Source organism: Ictidomys tridecemlineatus, chromosome 6 (genome assembly GCF_052094955.1).
Source record: "Ictidomys tridecemlineatus isolate mIctTri1 chromosome 6, mIctTri1.hap1, whole genome shotgun sequence".
NCBI lineage: Eukaryota > Metazoa > Chordata > Mammalia > Rodentia > Sciuridae > Ictidomys > Ictidomys tridecemlineatus.
The window spans coordinates 14,020,169-14,038,355 of NC_135482.1; the positions used below are offsets into that span (position 1 = coordinate 14,020,169).

An 18,187-nucleotide genomic window follows, 5' to 3' on the forward strand; every position below is an offset into this window, starting at 1 on the left:
TAACACATGAACCCTTGGAGGACAAACCGTACCCAAACTGTAGCAGGTGGCTGCTATATAGTGAGGACTTGTGCTAGGAAATGAGGGTAAACACAAAGTCAAGTAATAATTTACTATGCACCTACTATATGCCAGACCTTTTGTGAATATTTTATTTTATTCAGTCAACTAACCTTCTTCCTTGCCTCTCTCTTTTTCTATAGCTGAGGGCCTACCATGTATTACAAAGTACTGGAAACATTGGAGATAAGGCTATAAATAAAAAATGAAACTAAATCTCAGAAAATTGAATACTTTACCCAAATGTTATAAAATTCATATTTCAATATATCTGGGAGGGTAGAGCACAATACAAGGCACAAAGTAATTACGCAACAAAATTATTATTTGATTATGCCAACTGTACTCCATATTTACCTCTCATTTCTAGAAGAATGAGATGTAACAAATATAGCATGTGTCCATAGTCCCACACTGGAAAATCTATATTACCATGTAAAAGTTGTTAGCTATTTATTTTGGTTCCTTTTTTTAAATGTAATTTTATTGTTGCTGTTGTTTTCTACCACTCTCCAACTACATATGTATTTCTCCCTTAGTACTATTACCCTCCAACAAGTTTTACTTTGATAAATTGTGTCTAGTTTTTCTTTCAAATCTACTAAGTACACACCTCTTCTATAAGCCTCTCAAGACTAATTCAACCTGAATAAGTGATTTCTACCATCTGTTTTCTAACTGTCCATATATGGAATAATCAAAACCAATTTTCTTTGGGTATATGTGAGTTAGATTTAATTAGGTATTCAGTAATGACTGGCCATAATAACTAGAGTTTCATTTATACTATTATCAAGGGTAATCAGCTATTATATATATTTTTTTTCTCTTGGTCTTGGTGTGTAGCTCTGCTATTGAGCTACCACATCCAATCATTTGGTACTTTTAAATTTTGCTTTCTTGATCATCAAAGTCAGTAGGCACCCTCCTCAGAAGCAAGCTGATTCTGTATATGCTTTGTGCTATTGGTTTGGGCATGATTTGAATGCAAACCCCAAGCTCCATCTTAGTCCCTAGTATGGTAGTGCTGAGAGAATGGTGATATCTCTACGTGGTAGGGCCTACAGGGAGGTCCTTAGGCCACTGGGGAACTGCACTTAGAAAGGATTAAGGTAAGTTCTGTGGGACTCTGAAGCTCTTGTGAGAGCAAGCTGTTATTAAGAACAAACTTGACTTATTTATTCTTTGGCTTTCTGTTTTAAAATGTGATTTATGCTTCCTGCATATGCGTCTGCCACAGTACCTTGTGGCTCTCATCAGAGTTGAACCAATGCCAGCAGTTTGTCCTTAAATCTCTAGTGCTAAATAAACCAGTTTTCTTCATAATGTTAGCCTGCCTCAGGTATTTCATTACAGTAATGAAAAACAGACTAATATAGAAAATTGGTACCAAAGTGGCACTGCTACTATAACTATACCTGAAAATGTGGAGGCAGCTTTAGAATTGGGAGATGAGTAGAGAATGGAAGAGTTTGGAGGAGCAGTTTTTTAAAAAAGCCTCAAGCTGGGCATGGTGGCACATGCCCTGTAATCCCAGTGGCTCAGGAGGCTGAGGCAGGGGCATCACCAGCCTCAGCAATTTTAGGAGACCCTAAGCAACTTAGTGAGACCCTGTCTCAAAATAAAACATAAAAAGGGCTGGGGATGTAGCTCAGTAGTTAAGACAGCTGGAATGAAAAACAAATGCCTAGCATGCTCTAAGCATATAGTTATGGGAGATTCTATTCTAATAAGGGCTCAGATGACTATGGAACTAGTTTTGGGTGAAAATGAGGATCTGAATAGAAACTGGAAATAGGGTCATTATTGTTACACCACTGCAAAGAATTTGTATTGCATCCATGCCCCAAGACTTAGGGAAAGCTGAAATTAATAATGATGGACTAGAAATTTCAAAACAACAAAGCATTCAGGCTGTGACATGGGAATTACTGGCTGTTTTTAGTCAGATTCACGGCAAGAGCTGGGAGCAAAAGGAAACAGAATAGAAAGATTTAGAGAATTCACACTCTGGCAAAGGAAGGAGCAAAGAAAAAGAGTGTAAAGGTATAGCCAAGGAGGACCAGGCAAAGGGAATGTTTGGTAAAAAGTTTAGCAGGAGGAATGTTAACTATCAGGACAACTGAAAAAGGCTTTGAGGGCATTTCACAAATCTTCTAGGCCACCTATCCTGTCCCAGGCCAGGCACAGCTTTTTTTGGCTTCTAAATAGTACTGGCTCTGCAGACATGAAGAATTACAGAATCAAGGTGGCTTTCGCTGAGATTTCAAAGGAAGGCCAGGGAAGCCAAGCAGAAATATGCTACAGGGTCAGAGCCCTTTCAAGGAGCACCTAATGGAGTGATGCATAGTAGATATAGTAGATATGTGGGAGTAAAACCAAGGTAAGGATCCTAGACAGACAAGAGTGACTAGCAACATGTCATACCCATCCAGGACCCACATTAGTATGCAGTCCTATAAGGCTGTGACCAGCAAAGTTGTAGGGGTGGGAATGTTCAGGTATTGGGGACCAACCCCTTGGGTCTGCCCTGCTGGTTTCTGGTCTTGTTTTGGGGCAATTCACCCTTTATATTGGCCTATTCTTTCCTTTTGGAATGGGAAGGTATATCCCATTGTATACAATGGCCTCCCACCATTGTATGCTGGAAGGAGATAACTTATTTTGATATTCTAGGCTTACAGCTAGAAAATGAGCTCACTTTGAGTCTTAGATAAAACTCTGTTCTTTTGAATTAATGCTAGAATAAGTTAAAACTCTGGGACTATTGCGGAAGGAAAAGTTGTATTTTGCATCGAACATTGAGATACAGGGGTAGAATGCAATGGTCTTGATATGGTTTGAGTATATCCTCCAAGTTTTCATGAGTCATTAAGAGGGTGGAAACTTAATCCCATTATGGTGATTAGAGTTGGCACCTTTGAGAAGTGATTAGGATTAGACAAGATCATGAGAGTAGAGCCTCCACAACTGAATATTGGTGGCTTTACAAGAAGATGTGGGGGAGAGATATGAGAAGAGACAAACAAAGATAGTGCTCTATCTTCTCCAAGTGATGTCCTACATCTCCTTATTCTGCTAGCAAGAAGGCCATTGACAGATATAGTCCCTCAACCTTGAACCTGCAGAACCATGAGCCAAAATAGTAAAGCAATTTTCTTTATATAGTTGTCTGCCTTAGATATTTTGTTATAGTAATGAAAAACAGATTAATATACTTTGTATCTTTATCTTTTTACCTGTTATATTTCACCTGCTTTCCTATATTGTAGTGTTTCTTGAGGACAGAAGTAGGCCACATGAGCTTTTGTATCTACATTATACATGGCTCAAGACTTCCTATACAGAAGCTGGTTTGGGTTGTTCAAGTTAGAGACAACAAAATCTAAACAGTTTGCCTGAATGATGATCTCAAGATTATCTTTGTAAAAGCATAAAATAGAGAAAATACAGCATTTTCATTTATTATTCTTCACCAAGCCCTCTTAGTCAAGGTAGAATGTCTTAAAATAATAAAACTTAGAAACTACCACAAATGATTATTTTATCTTGCTTAGATGATTATTTATTGTTTATAGCTTTCTTTTCTTTCAATGGAATGTGAATTCCTTAAACATACAGTCCCAACTTTCTAATTTCTCTTCATCAGCACTATGTATTAGTACTTACTAAATCTTATCATAAATACAGACAGACAAAACAAACCTGGTTCATTTATTAGGGGAAATTCTATGAATAAATGAATAATGAGGTGATTGGTAGCACCATATATTGAAATGTGGAACAAAGGGGAAGACTAGGTTAGGGACATAGGAAATCATATAAGGTTTGGGACATGTTAAAGTTAAGTTAACTGCTACATATTCAATGGGAGGAGATGAGTGGGCAGTTCAGTTCAATATGTAAGTCTGGGGCTTAGGAAAAGATGACAGAGAGAAAAACTTGGGAGTCATCAGCACACTCCCAATCAAAACTCCTGAATAACATTTATTGATTTCCGTATATTGAACCATCCTTGCATCCCAGGGATGAATCCTACTTGATCATGGTGCACAAAAATTTTTGGAGATTCCTGGGAAAGCTGGGAATGGAACCACCATTTGACCCTGCTATTGCCCTTCTCGGACTATTCCCTGAAGACCTTAAAAGAGCATGCTACAGGGATGCTGCCATATCGATGTTCACAGCAGCACAATTCACAATAGCTAGACTATGGAACCAGCCCAGATGCCCTTCAATAGATGAATGGATAAAAAAATGTGGCATCTATACACAATGGAGTACTATGCAGCAATAAAAATGACAAAATCATGGAATTTGCAGGGAAATGGATGGCACTAGAGCAGATTATGCTTAGTGAAGCTAGTCAATCCCTAAAAAACAAATACCAAATATCTTCTTTGATATAATGAGAGCAACTATGAACAGAGCAGGGAGGAAGAGCAGGAAGAAAAGACTAACATTAAACAGAGACATGAGATGGGAGGGAAAGGGAGAGAAAAGGGAAATTGCATGGAAATGAAGGGAGACCCTCAATGCTATACAAAATTTCATATAAGAGGTTGTGAGGGGAATGGTAAAATAAACAAGGAGAGTAATGAATTACAGTAGATGGGGTAGAGAGAGAAGATGGGAGGGGAGGGGAGGGGGGATAGTAGGGGATAGGAAAGGTAGCAGAATACAACAATTACTAATTGGGCATTATGTAAAATTGTGGATGTGTAACTGACGTGATTCTGCAATCTGCATTTGGGGTAAAATTGGGAGTTCATAACCCACTTCAATCTAATGTATGAAATATGATATGTCAAGAGCTTTGTAATGTTGTGAACAACCAATTAAAAAAAAAAAAAAAAAAAACTCCTGAATAAGATCACCAGGAAAGTAGAGATGAGACAAGGCTAAGTATTGCCTTGGGGCACTCAAACATTTACAGTTGGAATGAGAAGCATCAAAGAAGAGGTTCTCTACTGTATCTAGAAACCACATAAAGAAAGAATTACAAGGAAGAGGGAATACTTAGACCAAATGCTATTGGATAATAAAAAGAAAAAACTTGAGAACTATTAGTTTGGCAATATTGGGTTGCTGACTTTGATAAACACCTTTGTATTGGAGTAGAAAGCATGAAAGCTTAATTAAAGAGGGTCCAGGAGAGAGTCAAAGGTTAACTACAAAGAATATAAATGAGGTATATAGAAACTCTTTAGGAACACTGCATAAAGACAAGCAGAGAAATGGGAAGACACAGAGAAGCAGGATTAATATAAAGTTTTTTGTTGTTGTTGTTTTAAGAGGGAAGATGCGTTTGGATGCTGGCAGAAATAATCCAGTATATTTAAAAAAAAAAGTTGAATATAAGGAGAGAGAAAAAGAATAAGTATAGAACAAAGCTCATCAGGTAAAAGGGAAATGGATCCAGAACAGATGCTGGCCACAGACAGTAGTGGGGATAATTCAAAGACTGAGAGAGGAAGAGACAAAGTATTAATGCTAAAAATACGACAGACAGTAGATGCAGTGGTGAAAAATGAAGTTTTGTCAATTTCTTATGGAAACAAAAAGTATGGTCAACAAATGAGAGTGTGGAGAGAATAGATGGTCAAGATTTAAGAAAAGGAGTTATAAAATAATTATCCTGGAATGTTCTGGTGAGCCACTTAGGGCCAGACTAATCCATATGGTTACATTGCTTTACCCTATTTAAGTGCTCAGTGGAAGGCCAGAGTAAATAGAAGACTGCATTTAACCTGTTTGTTGGATTTTTGCAGGTAAGTATGACTTGAAGAGAAATGAGAAATACTAGTTAAAGATGTATGGAAAGGGGCTAAGGTTGTGGCTCAGTGGCTTGCCTAGCACGTGCAAGGCCCTGGGTTCGATTCTCAGCACCACATAAAAACAAATAAAATAAAGGTATTGTATCTAACTACAACTAAAAAATAATTTTAAAAATGTATGGAAAACAGAGATTGTAGTAAAGAACTATAGGTGAGATCCAGCCTGGGTAAGAAAAAAAATATAAGAGGTAAGTGATGGAGTAAAACGAATGATAGACTGCCAGTCCTCTTGGGGTTAATAGAAAGCTGAATTGAAGCACCAAGAGGAGGTGCTGGAAACTGGGATTTTAGAGGTCAGTTTTAGTTATTGTTAGAAGCAAAGACTTAGAATTTAAACTATAATCAAAAAGTTTAAAAGTCATCTTTGATTATTTTTTCTTTCTTTCTCAATACATATCCTGATCTATCAGCACATTATACGAGTTCTACTTTCAAAACATATCCCAACATATGGACTCACTGCTTTCACCCCATGCCAACCTGTCATCATCAGTTCTCTTCTGGGCTGGTCTCCTGGTTCCAATAAGGTCTACTCTACAGTCTACCCTAGCCAGAGCAATCTTAAAATATAAATGAGATCACTTCACTTCTCCTCTCAAAATACTCATGTTATCTTATCTCACTTAGAATCAAAAGTCCTTATAACCTGTGTTATCTGGCACTTGTTTACCTCTTACTTATACCACTCTCTCCTTTGTGTATTTTTGCTTAATCAAACAGGCTGCCTTGTTTTTCCTTAAGCATACCAAAGTATCCTCTTTTTTTCCTTTTAAAATATTTTTTTAGTTGTAGATGGACACAATATCTTTATTTTACATATGTTTGTATGTATGTGGTGCTAAGAATCGAACCCAGTGCCTCATGCATGCGAGGCAAGCGCTCAACCACTGAGCTACAACCCCAACCCCCCAAAGCATCCTCTTATCTCAGGGACTTGGAACTTGTTCTCTCTAGTAGATTCCTTTTCCAGACATTCTCAGAGACATTTTTCTTACTTATTCAACTTTCTGCTCAAAAGTTATCTACTCACAAAGGCTCTCCCTTCTCCCCTTAAATATTCCCTTTTTCTTCCCCTGCTATAAAACTTTCTGCAGAACACTTATCATTTCCTGTTAGTACATTATATATTTATCTACTTTTTATCCCCCACAGTAAGGTAAACTCTACAAAGGTTAGGGTTAGACAGATTTCATCTGTTGTCCATTACTCAGAACAATGCTTATAAAACAACACATAAATCTCAATAAACATTTGTTGGATAAATGAATGAATGAATGACTCAAAAAATTATACAAGATCACTTGTTTTTAACTTTTTTGGCAGTACTGGGGCTCAAACCCATGGTTCTGCACATACTAGGCAAGTACTCTACCACTAAGCTATATCCCCAGCAAGATCACTTATTTCCTGATTGGAAGATTCCAAAGATGAAAACCAACTTTTCTGATTTTCTGAAAATCATTATGTGAGAATTCATTAGTTTTGTGTTAAAAAAAAAAAAAGAAAAACATATACAGTAAGATTAACTTTAAGATGTATTATGCATTAAGCAGTTACCTGATCTTTGAGAAATTTTCTGATGTTTCGATGGGCTCGGGAACATTCTGTTAATAAGCTGAGAACTGGAGTTAGACCCTCTCTATAGCTGCTTCCCTACAAAGAAAACCATACATGCTCTATTAGTTTAGTTTCTGAAAGTATTCCTTTCCTCCATGTAACATGAGCATATGAATCACTTTCTTTGGTGGTGGGGAGCAGGATACATTAGTTTTTTCCTAACAATATTTCCATTTTTTTTCCCCAGTTATTTTCATGTTTATTGACTGGTTTTATCCTTCCTTGATTTTCCTATATTTTCTAGGGTTCCCTCAGCTCAAGGTATGTGCTTAAATGAAACAAAGGTTATGGTGACCTACCTATGCTCCCCTGCTGCCTTTTAACATAATTACTTGATAAACTGAGTGGCAGATCAGAGAAAATAAACAGTTCACACGTAGAAGATTGGAAAAAAATTTTTCAAAAAATGTCTTTTAAAGGCATTACAGAAAATATCATCAAGTTTTTTGATGGGATGATTTTTACTTTTGAGACTTTCAAAGTACCTACATGAAGGAGTAATTATTTTTACCTGTATTTTCAGGCAATAGTTACAAATTTGGTAAACATGTTGCAAAAACAAATATTCAGCATTAAGCAAATAAATTCATTACTTTTCAGTAATTCATCCTATATTACAATAAAATGCTTTCTAAAGTAGAATTAAGCAATATGTCAGCTATATAAAAAAAGCTTAGATTTAAAAATCATGCTCTGTGGTCTGTTTGTATGTAGGGCACATTTACATACTTTAGAAGCATCTTCTCAAAGTCTTCCACTCTATCAGCCTTACCTTGTCTATTCTCTTCTCCATAAAATTGAGTAAAACATGAATGGCTTCCATATTCATACCATTGTATTCCATGGTATTGTTTTTCAAAACTGTTTCTTTCTCAGCTGTTTTATCACTGGGCAGTTCATCTAAAGTCGTTGCCTCTTGGGCTGTTTCTTCATGGGTTAATGGACAAATGAGAACATCCAAACAAGAGACGGGAACATTGCTTAAAAGGTTGACTGCATTGCTGAAAAGTAATTTAAAAATACAATATTTTAACTTGATTGAACACTCATTTATAATGCAAACATAATAATAATAAGTTCAGAAGTGACTTTTAGAATCAGTTAAAATTTTTCTTTTTCAAAATAAGCCATTAATATTACTTGGACCTTACTAAAAGAAAATAAAAACTGTCTCAAATACTACATTTGACAAAATTAGGAAGAACAGATGTAAAATGGATAGACAAAAATCAAATGATGTCAGGTCACTTTCTGAAATGCTACAATAGGATTAAGTGAGCTTTAATGTCAGCCCTTTAATTTTATCATGACAACAATGCTAGCTTTGCATTTTCTTGGGGAGGGGGCAGTTTTATATCCTTTTGTGCATCTACTGGTGTTTTATTTCTTTTTAATTTAATTAATTTATTTTTTGGTACCAGGAATTGAACTCAGGTGTGCTTAACCGCTGAGCCACACCCCCAGTTCTTTTATACATTTTATTTAGAAACAGGGTCTCACTGAGTTGCTTTAGCACCTCACTAAGTTGTTGAGGCTGGCTTTGGAACTCAAGAACCTCCTGCCTCAGCCTCCTGAGCTGTTGGGATTACAGGTGTGTGCCACCACATCCGCTTCCACTGGTGTTTTATTATTCCTTAGCTTACACCATAAAGCATTCAAGAAGAAATGCATATAAGCAGCTTATCACAATAGGCTGTCAACACTGTAGTACTAAATTTTGTTCTTTCTAGATGTACAAATACAATTTTTAAGTCATCCCATTTTGTGTAAGACATTTACAGAAAAAAGGAAAATGGTGTTTCTTTTCTCTTTCATCAGATATGATAAGATTAGAAATAGCCTCATTTCTAATCTCCATCTCCTAGGCCTTTTGATTATACATTAAGGAATACTTGAGCTTGAAATGCACCAGTAGGGGGAACTCAAACCTTGTATTTTTGGCATTCCCTGAAAACCTTGTTCTGTTACTCAGTGTACAAGAGAAATGACACTAACCGTTTAAAACTTAGACATGTTCTCAATGAGCATATTTCCCTTCAGGTATTATTTCATATTTTCATCTAAAAGAAGAGGTAGTATTATATGCTAACTGGATCTTAAATGCCTGAGCCTCAGAACTTCCTGATAAACAACAATGGAAAGACAGGCATTACATTTCCTAGTGACAGAGAAGCAGATCTAAAAATAACCACATCGTGACTAAAAATAAACTCTTGCAAATGCAATTTAAAAGTCTAACCACTTGGAAACCAAGTTCAGGGCTTAAACCATCTGATACTTTCTTAATTTAGATCATCGTAGTCTAAAATTTAAATTATAGTGACACTATTAAAAAAATAGGAAAATAAAAACACCAAGGTTTTTATTTCCTTTGCCATGAATTGTGGTTCTATTCCTCCAAGAATAAATACTTCCTTTCTCTTTATTTATTTATTTATTTTTTTTTACTGGAAGTTAGTATTCTTAATTCCTCAAAGATCAGTGATCCTACATACTGCCAGTTCTCTTTATGTTATAGAAAAATAAAAATTGGTAAGAAATCTGTTTGAAAATTAAACAATCAATGCAGAATAATGAGGAATAATGTACAGAGCATTAAAATATGAAATATGAGCAAAAAAATAATTTATCCAGTCTATAAATAAACAGTTCTTGATAAAATACAAGTTATTTGGGTGTTCTCACTAAAATCTACCCCTATTTCTATTACACAAAGTCTAATTTTGGTTATTTGTAAATAATCAAAGGTAGTTGAAATATAATGCTTTCCCCACAAACCTTCTTTTAAAAATTTTTTGCAAGCTTCTGTAGTACCTTATTTATAGTTTAAAATGGTTCATTTCTGATTTAATAAGCATCTGGAAATTGCTATTAAATACAATAAATTCACTGGGGGAAAAAAAAAGCCTAGGGGAAAAAAATAAAGACTACCTAAGAGTGACTTTCTAAAACTATACAAACCATTGTGAAATGTTAGAATTTTTTTCCCCCCTAAATATAAGACAATAATCTCTGGACTCCATCAACAGTATGATTCTCTAAATCTATCAAAGACCAGACTGAAAAGTTTAAGATAGGGCATTTCATTACAAAAAATGTTTCCCCTTTAAATCTGTTTAAATTTAAACAGTTTCCAGGAATTCAGTAAATTTAAGAAACCACATGTAGGGCTGGAATCAACAAATATTTGGAGGTTTTAGGCTTTTCAAGAAAAGTTCCCATATTCTCATTTCTTATTAAACAACTGGGTTCCCAAACAACTACAAAATTAATTTTCTGGCTCACTGTGTTTGAGCTATTCTTTTTAAGTAAGGAAGGCAAGCTTTTTGAGCTCTGTCACTTCTCTGACAGTTTTATTTGTGGTAGAAGAGTGTATGAAATTCTCCAGCTACCAGGAAGTCAGTGACTATGCACAGATTTGCACAATGGTGTTTGCATTCCTACTCCAGGGGGTAGAAATACTGTGTATATTACTCTCTCCTTTTCAGCTTCCTAGAGATCATTAATCACTGGGACATGACATCCTCTGGCTCTGGCTCCCAGCCCCCTCCTGATATGCAGATTCAAAAAGGTCTATTTAAGAGCTCCGTAAAGCCCAATTAAAGCTTTGTGGCAAAGGGAAGACAATCTAAAATCTAGTCCTCTATCAATCGCTGAACTAACAAAATTTAACACCAAATAACAATGATGAGCATGCTAATAGCCCATGTATGTCTACAGATATTAATAAATCTTTCTGGTCAAATGCTCTTTATATTTGTGGTTCATATCTTTTTGTCAAGGTTGGAAAGTCTATTAAAACAAATCTTAAGATCTCCAAATGACTTCCCTTCTACTTTATTAAAAAGAAGTTTTTTTAAAATAATTCTTTCTTTTGTGGTAAAAGCACATAAGATCTACCCCCTCAGCAAATTTTAATTATACAAAACAGTATTGTTAACTACGGGCTCTATGTGTACAGTAGATCTCCAGAACTTACAACTAAATTCTGTGTTCTTTGGAAGATACCTCCCCCAACTCACACCCACACCCCCACTACTGTCTTATTTGCTATAAGTGTCACTATTTTAGATTCCTCATAAACATGGGATCATGAAGTGTTTGTCCTTTTGTGTCTGATTTAATTTATTATACTGACTTCTATAGCCACCTATGTTGTTGTAAATGATAGGATTTTTTTTAAGGCTGAATAATATTCTATTATATGTACATGCCCCAATTTCTTTGTTCAATCATCTGCTGATAGATATTTGTTTCTATATCCTGGCTATTGTGAATGGTGATAATGAACATGGGAGTACAGATGTCTCTTCGAGATAGTGATCTTATTTTCTTTAGCTATATACCCAAAAGTGGGATTGCTAGATCAAAAATGGTAATTCTATTCTATTTCTAATTTATTGAGGAACCTCTCTGTTTTCTATAATGTCTACACCACAATAGTAGTTTACATTGTTCCTAACAGCTTACAAAAATTCCCCATTCTACACATCCTCAATAACCCTTGTTATTTTTTTTATAATAGCCATTACAACACATGTGAGGTGCTTACTGTGCTTTTGATTTACACTTTTCTAAAGATTAGTGATGCTGAACACTTTTCATTTATCTATTGGCCATTTATCTCTCTTCTTTGGAGAAATGCCTATTTAGGTCCTAGGCTTTTCCCCTAAATATTCTTCTAAGAGTTATTGTTTCAGATGTTACATTTAAGTAATTAATCAATTTTGAATGTGTATGGTGTGAGGTAAGGGTCTAGTGTATTCTTGGCATCCCAGCTAAAGTACAGTTGACTGTATATGTGTGGATTTATTTCCAGGCTTTCTATTCTGTTTCACTGATCTGTATGTCTGTTTTTATGCAAAAAAGTGTTTTGATTATTGTAGCTTTGCAATATATTATGAAATCAGATGCCTCTCACATTGTTCTTGCTCAAAGCTGCTTTGGTTATTCAGGGTCTTTTGTGATCCTCTTCCTTCTCCTCAAGGAAGAATGGAAAAGAAGGAAGAAAGGCTGGAAGGCAGGCCAGCAAGTAGGCAGAAGATGACTCTGTATTCAAACTACTCTGCCCTCCTCTTCCTATGGTAAGATAGTTTATTGATGACCTTAAATCAGAGTTGTGCTGGCAAGTAGTAGATGAAGAAGCCTGGTTATGGTAGATAAAGAATGAATATAGGGTAAATCCATGGAAATAATAGGTCTAAACTGCAAAGTGGTGTGGGGCATATGCAACCATATTGGCACATAAAATGATCCATTGGAGTGCAGATTCTATTTTTTAATTTTTATCTAAAAAGGTGAAAAGAAGTTTTACTAACATTTAATAAATACACTGACATTGGTACCCAACCTGAATCATGTATCAGGTGCTCCCCATTTGTAAACATATGCATAGTATCTTGAGGTAAGAGCTGAAATTTCACATCAAAGATTTGATGGAATCATGAATAGAGGATGCAAGAGGACTGACCAGGAAGAAGAGATTTCCCAGATGAGGCTGCAGATCAAAAATAAATGCACAGTGATTTCCCCACCCCCTTAAAAGGGCTTCTTTTATTCCTTAAGACAGAAAGAAGCCATAAGAAGATTTTAAGCAGACATTTGCTTTGATCTGTCAGATTACATAAAATTTACCCATAGGGCTCATTAGCTTGAGTATGCAACTGTAATGGAGGTGGTCTGTCAGATCTAGAATGGGTATGTTGAGACTGGCAGGACATGGTAATGAGGGAAAAGAAAGAGGTTGAAATGATGAACCAATGTTTAGGGACAGGAGGGGGGGAAAAGTAAACCCCTTACAAGCAGCTTCTAGATAGAATAAAAAGTAATCAACAGAAGTGTGGAAGAAGATGGAGAATAGGAAGAGTATGAGTGAGGAAGATTTCCTCTGGAATGAAGAATTCCGGACCACAGTGGGCTTGTCCATTACTTTAGTTAGCAATTATTATTTGAATAAAATTCACTGGGAAACTACTCAAAAACTACCTTGTAATATATTTCTATTGTTGTCCTGAATTGTTATTCCACTTTTCATAATATTTATATCTTATTTCCTCACTTAGTGACTATGTTCCTACAGGGCATGCATTGTGGAGCTCTTTAGATAACTGTTATCTACAGAAAATCTGGTTAAAGAGCTGAGAACTTTAATAAAAACAACAAAACAGAATAAAACCCCCCTTTCTCCTTGATCTCTCCAGAAAAAGTAAACTCCCTTTTTTCTAAACACCTATATAAGCTTGTTCATATCTGAAACAACACTCACCAAAAAAATGTACTTATTTACTTACAAATAAGTAAATAATCAGTGATCACTAGAGAACAGACACTGCACTGAATTCATCTTTGTTGCCCTAAATCTCAAAATGGTGCCTAACAATGTTAAGTGCTCAATTAATAAATACAAACAGAAATAAAATTATTCCATTAAAAAATTTATTAAAAGTGTATCATTCATGATGATTAGAAGACAATACCATTAAGATGTCAATACTCCGAAGTATCAAATTGCATACAATCCTTATCAATATCCAAATGATATTTCTTTGCAGAAATAGAAAACTCATCTTTAAATTTATATGGAATCTAAGGGTCTCCAAATAGCCAAAACTGATTTGAAGGAAAAAAAGAAAAAGGAAAAGAAAAAAGCTGATTTAAAACTTAACAAAGCTAGGGATGGGTAGAGCACTTGCCTAGCACATGTTAGGTAGTGGGTTTGATCCTCCGCACCACATAAAAAAATTAAACAAAATTATAAAAACTAACTTTAAAAAACAAACAAACAACAACAACAACAACAAAACAAAGCTATAGTAATTAGAACAATGTGGTACTGGCCCAAAGGCAGACAGACCAATGGAACAGAGCAGATCCCAGAAATAAACCCTTACATATATAGTCAAATGATTTTTGTCAATGGTGCCAAGACCATTCAACAGGGAAAGCACCGTCTTTTCAACAAATGGTGGCTAGGAAAACTAGATATCCACATGCAAAAGAATGAAGCTGGGACTGTAGTAGCTCAGTGGTAGAGCGCTCTCCTAGATGTGTGAGGCACTGGGTTCAATTATTAGCACCACAAATAAATAAATAAAATAAAGTCCAATGACAACCAACAAAACAAAACAAAACAAAAAACAAACAAAAAATAATGAAGCTGGACTCTCACCTACTGGATTAGGCAATAATTTCTTAGACATGACACCAAATACACAGGCAACAAAAGGAACAGTGGCACATGCCTATTATTCCCGATACTGGGGAGCCTGCAGCAGGAGGATCACAAGTTCCAAAACTAGCCTCAGCAGCTTAAGTGGTGAGACCTTGTGTCAAAACTAGAGGGGGCGGGGGAAACAGGGGAAGGAGGGAAGTGTAACTCAGTGGCAGAGCACCCTGGGTTCAATTCCCAGTACCACAAAAAGACAATAACAACAGAGTAACAAGGCAATAGACCCAATGAGAGAAAATGTTTGCATATTATATATAAGACAATATACAGAGAACTCCTAAACTCATAATAAAATGAACAATGTGATTTAAACCAGGCTCAGTGGGGCACACCTTTAATCCCAGCAACTCAGGACTGAGGCAGGAGGATCACAAGTTCAATGCCTGCCTGAGCAATTTTATGAAACCTATCTCAAAAATAAAAAGGGGCTGGGAGTACAACTCAGTGGTAGAGCAAACCTGGTATAAATCCCCTGTACCACAAAAAATTCAAAAATGGGCAAAGTTTTTGAATAGACATTTCTCCAAATAAGAGACATAAATGGCTAATAAGCACATAAAAAGATGCTCAACATCACCAATCATTTGGAAAATGAAAATCAAAACCATAATGAGATAACACCTCACACCCATTAGTTTAGCTACTGTAACAAACCAAAATAAATAAAATTGTTGGCAAGGATGTGGAGAAACTGGAATCCTTGCACACTGTTGAGAGATTGCAAAATGGGATAGCATCTGTGAAAAACTAGTATGTTGGTTCCTCAAAAAACTAAACACAGGCTTTGGAGATATAGTTCAGCAGTAGAACACTCACTAGCATGCATAAGGCCCTGAGTTTGATCCCTAACACCACATTAAAAAAAAAAAAAAAAGAAAAGAAAGAAACGAAAAACAAACAAAACTCCCTAAATTAAAAATAGTCTTAATTACCATACAATCTAGCAATTCCACTTCTAGGTATAAACCACACAAAAGAAATTCACACAGACTGGGGATGTAGCTCAATGCTACCTAGCATGCACAAAGCTCTGAGTTCAGCACACATAAAAAGAAATGAACACAGGATCTTGAAGGAATATGTGTATACCCATGTTCATAGCAGCATTAGTAACAACAGCTAAAATGTAAAAGCAACCCAAGCATATATACCTACAATGTGGTATATATCTATAATGTTATCCAGCCTTAAAAAGAAAGAAAATGCAGCCTTTTGTTACAACATTAATGAACCTTGAGGGCATTATTCTAAGTGAAAAAAGTCAGTCACCAAAAGACAAATCTTGTATGAGTTTACACTTGAGCAGCCAAAGCCACAAAGACCAAAGTAAAATGGTTACTAGGGGCTAAGGAGAGGGAGGAATGAGAAGTTACTGTTTAATGGGTACAGTTTCAGTTTTACAAGATGAAAAGAGTTGTAGAAGTGAATGGTGGTGATGGTTGCACAACACTGTATTTAACATTGCTGAACTATATGCTTAATCATTGTTAAAGATGGCAAATTTTATAAGTGCAAAACACAATATTAAAAATTGGAGGGGGAAAGTGTGTCATGTGTAAGACATAATGTTTAGCATTGCAATAAGAAGTCAGGAGGGGCTGGGGATGTGGCTCAAGCCATAGCGCGCTCGCCTGTCATGCGTGCGGCCGGGGTTCGATCCTCAGCACCACATACAAAAGGAAGATGTTGTGTCCGCCGATGACTAAAAAATAAATATTAAAAAAAAAAATTCTCTCTCTCTCTCTCTCTCCCTCTCCCTCTCTCTTTAAAAAAAAAAAAAAAAAGTCAGGAGCTTAACTGTCCCATTGGTATGTGAGACAAAATGAATTAATTTAAACAAAGAACAAGGAAAAAAAAACACCAAAAAGCTTTGTAGATGTACTCAAGTGACTAAAAGAAACTAAAATGAAAGCCCAAAATAAATTAAATAAGTTAAATCAGATCTGGTCCTCTCTCCTTATCAATGTATAGGACATTCCCTGCTTCCCTCTTGTCTCCAAAATAAAACAAATCCACATCCCACGCAACTTTTGGGGGCTAAGTTTATGCATAAGCTTATTGATTATGGACAGGAGTGTTGAAAATATTTTCAGACAAACAGTAGAGATGAAACAGAATTAGGATGTCTTTTTATGTATAAAAAAGGTGGATAATATCACCAACGTTCTTGTTACCATAAGCATAGACAAAAGGGAATGAAATGGAACAAACAGAAAAACTAACTAAAATGTTGATTAGTGGAAATGAAGGTCAAGGTCTGCTGTTTTTGTGAGCTCTCATTTTATCTCTATGCTCATGTCCTTTTGATTAATCTAAAAACAAAAACAAAAACAAAAACAAAACAAAACAACAACAAAAACCCAGCCAGAAAACCTGCCAGAAAAAGTTGCCGGGCTTTTCAGTCACTCTTCTGCATCACCTTCATAGGCTTTGGACATGCTGTGTCACTGAACATATCTGACTTCAGAAAAATACCCAAAATAATGGAAAATGAGTTTCTTTACGATCACAGGATAAACATACAAATATGTTCTAAATAAAAGGTCAAGATCCAAAAACTATTTTATTTTTATCATTTTTCAAAGAAACAACTTTAAAAAAATTAGAACTGAGTATTAGATCTAAGAGCCAATAATCTTACTTTAATAACAGTAAAAAAGGTAATGTGGCGGCAGCAGCTCCTGTTTACTAAGAGCTTATTCAGCACTGGGGACAGGGTGCTTTATGAACTTCTCATTTAATCATCATCATAATCCTCCAGGTTTGATAATGCACAACCATAAACGAGTCTATCTAGGATTACTCATACATTACATTTTTCTTTGAAACAAAGAATTTTACACACACACACACACACACACACACACACACACTTAGAAAAATAACTAATGAATGGGGGGAGGAGAATGGGAGATGACTTTGAAACATCCTTATTTTTAAAAAATTAAGCATTACATATGTATACTTCGCATGCATGTGCATACAAACACACAAAGAAATTATTTTCAGAGTTGCTACAGAGAGCAGATTTTAATAGATTTATAATTCTAGTAAGTTCCTAAAATAGCTCTTGTGGTTGATGCAGTTTTCTCTGTATTTAAGTGGATTAGCCTAAAGTCATTACTGCACAAAATGATACTAATCACTTTAATTCCAATTAAAGGGACATGTAGGACCATTATAGACAAAGAGCTAAGTCAGCAGCAACCTCAATTTTCCAGGAAAGCCTTTGAGAAATATTCATAATCTTGTCTGTGGCTCGTATTTTACAGTGAAGTCTAGATTTTTATCAAAGCAACTTTTAAAATAAAGGCATGTTTAAAGAAAAAAGGAAACATCACAAAGAAAAAGAAGTAGTCTTTTTAAAAAATTTGATTTTAGTGGCTGGGGGTGTAGCTGAGAGCTGAAGTGCTTACCTAACATGTTCAAGGCCCTGGGTTTGATC

General features: G+C 35.7%; 1 protein-coding gene across 8 annotated transcripts in view; it reads right to left on the reverse strand.

Annotated features, from left to right (window-relative positions):
• The window catches only part of Ric8b (RIC8 guanine nucleotide exchange factor B), a 106,889-nt gene that overhangs the window by 38,472 nt on the left and 50,230 nt on the right, over positions 1–18,187 (reverse strand). For all 8 annotated transcript variants that reach the window (XR_013440320.1, XR_013440319.1, XR_013440318.1 and 5 more), the window contains exons 5-6: positions 8,287–8,515; positions 7,455–7,550 (exon numbers count right to left, since the gene is read on the reverse strand). Coding sequence is in view for 2 of the 8 variants with exons in the window: in XM_005322327.4 (XP_005322384.1) it covers positions 7,455–7,550; positions 8,287–8,515 (325 nt within the window). In the remaining 6 variants the exon portion in view is untranslated. The remainder of the gene's footprint in view (positions 1–7,454; positions 7,551–8,286; positions 8,516–18,187) is intronic.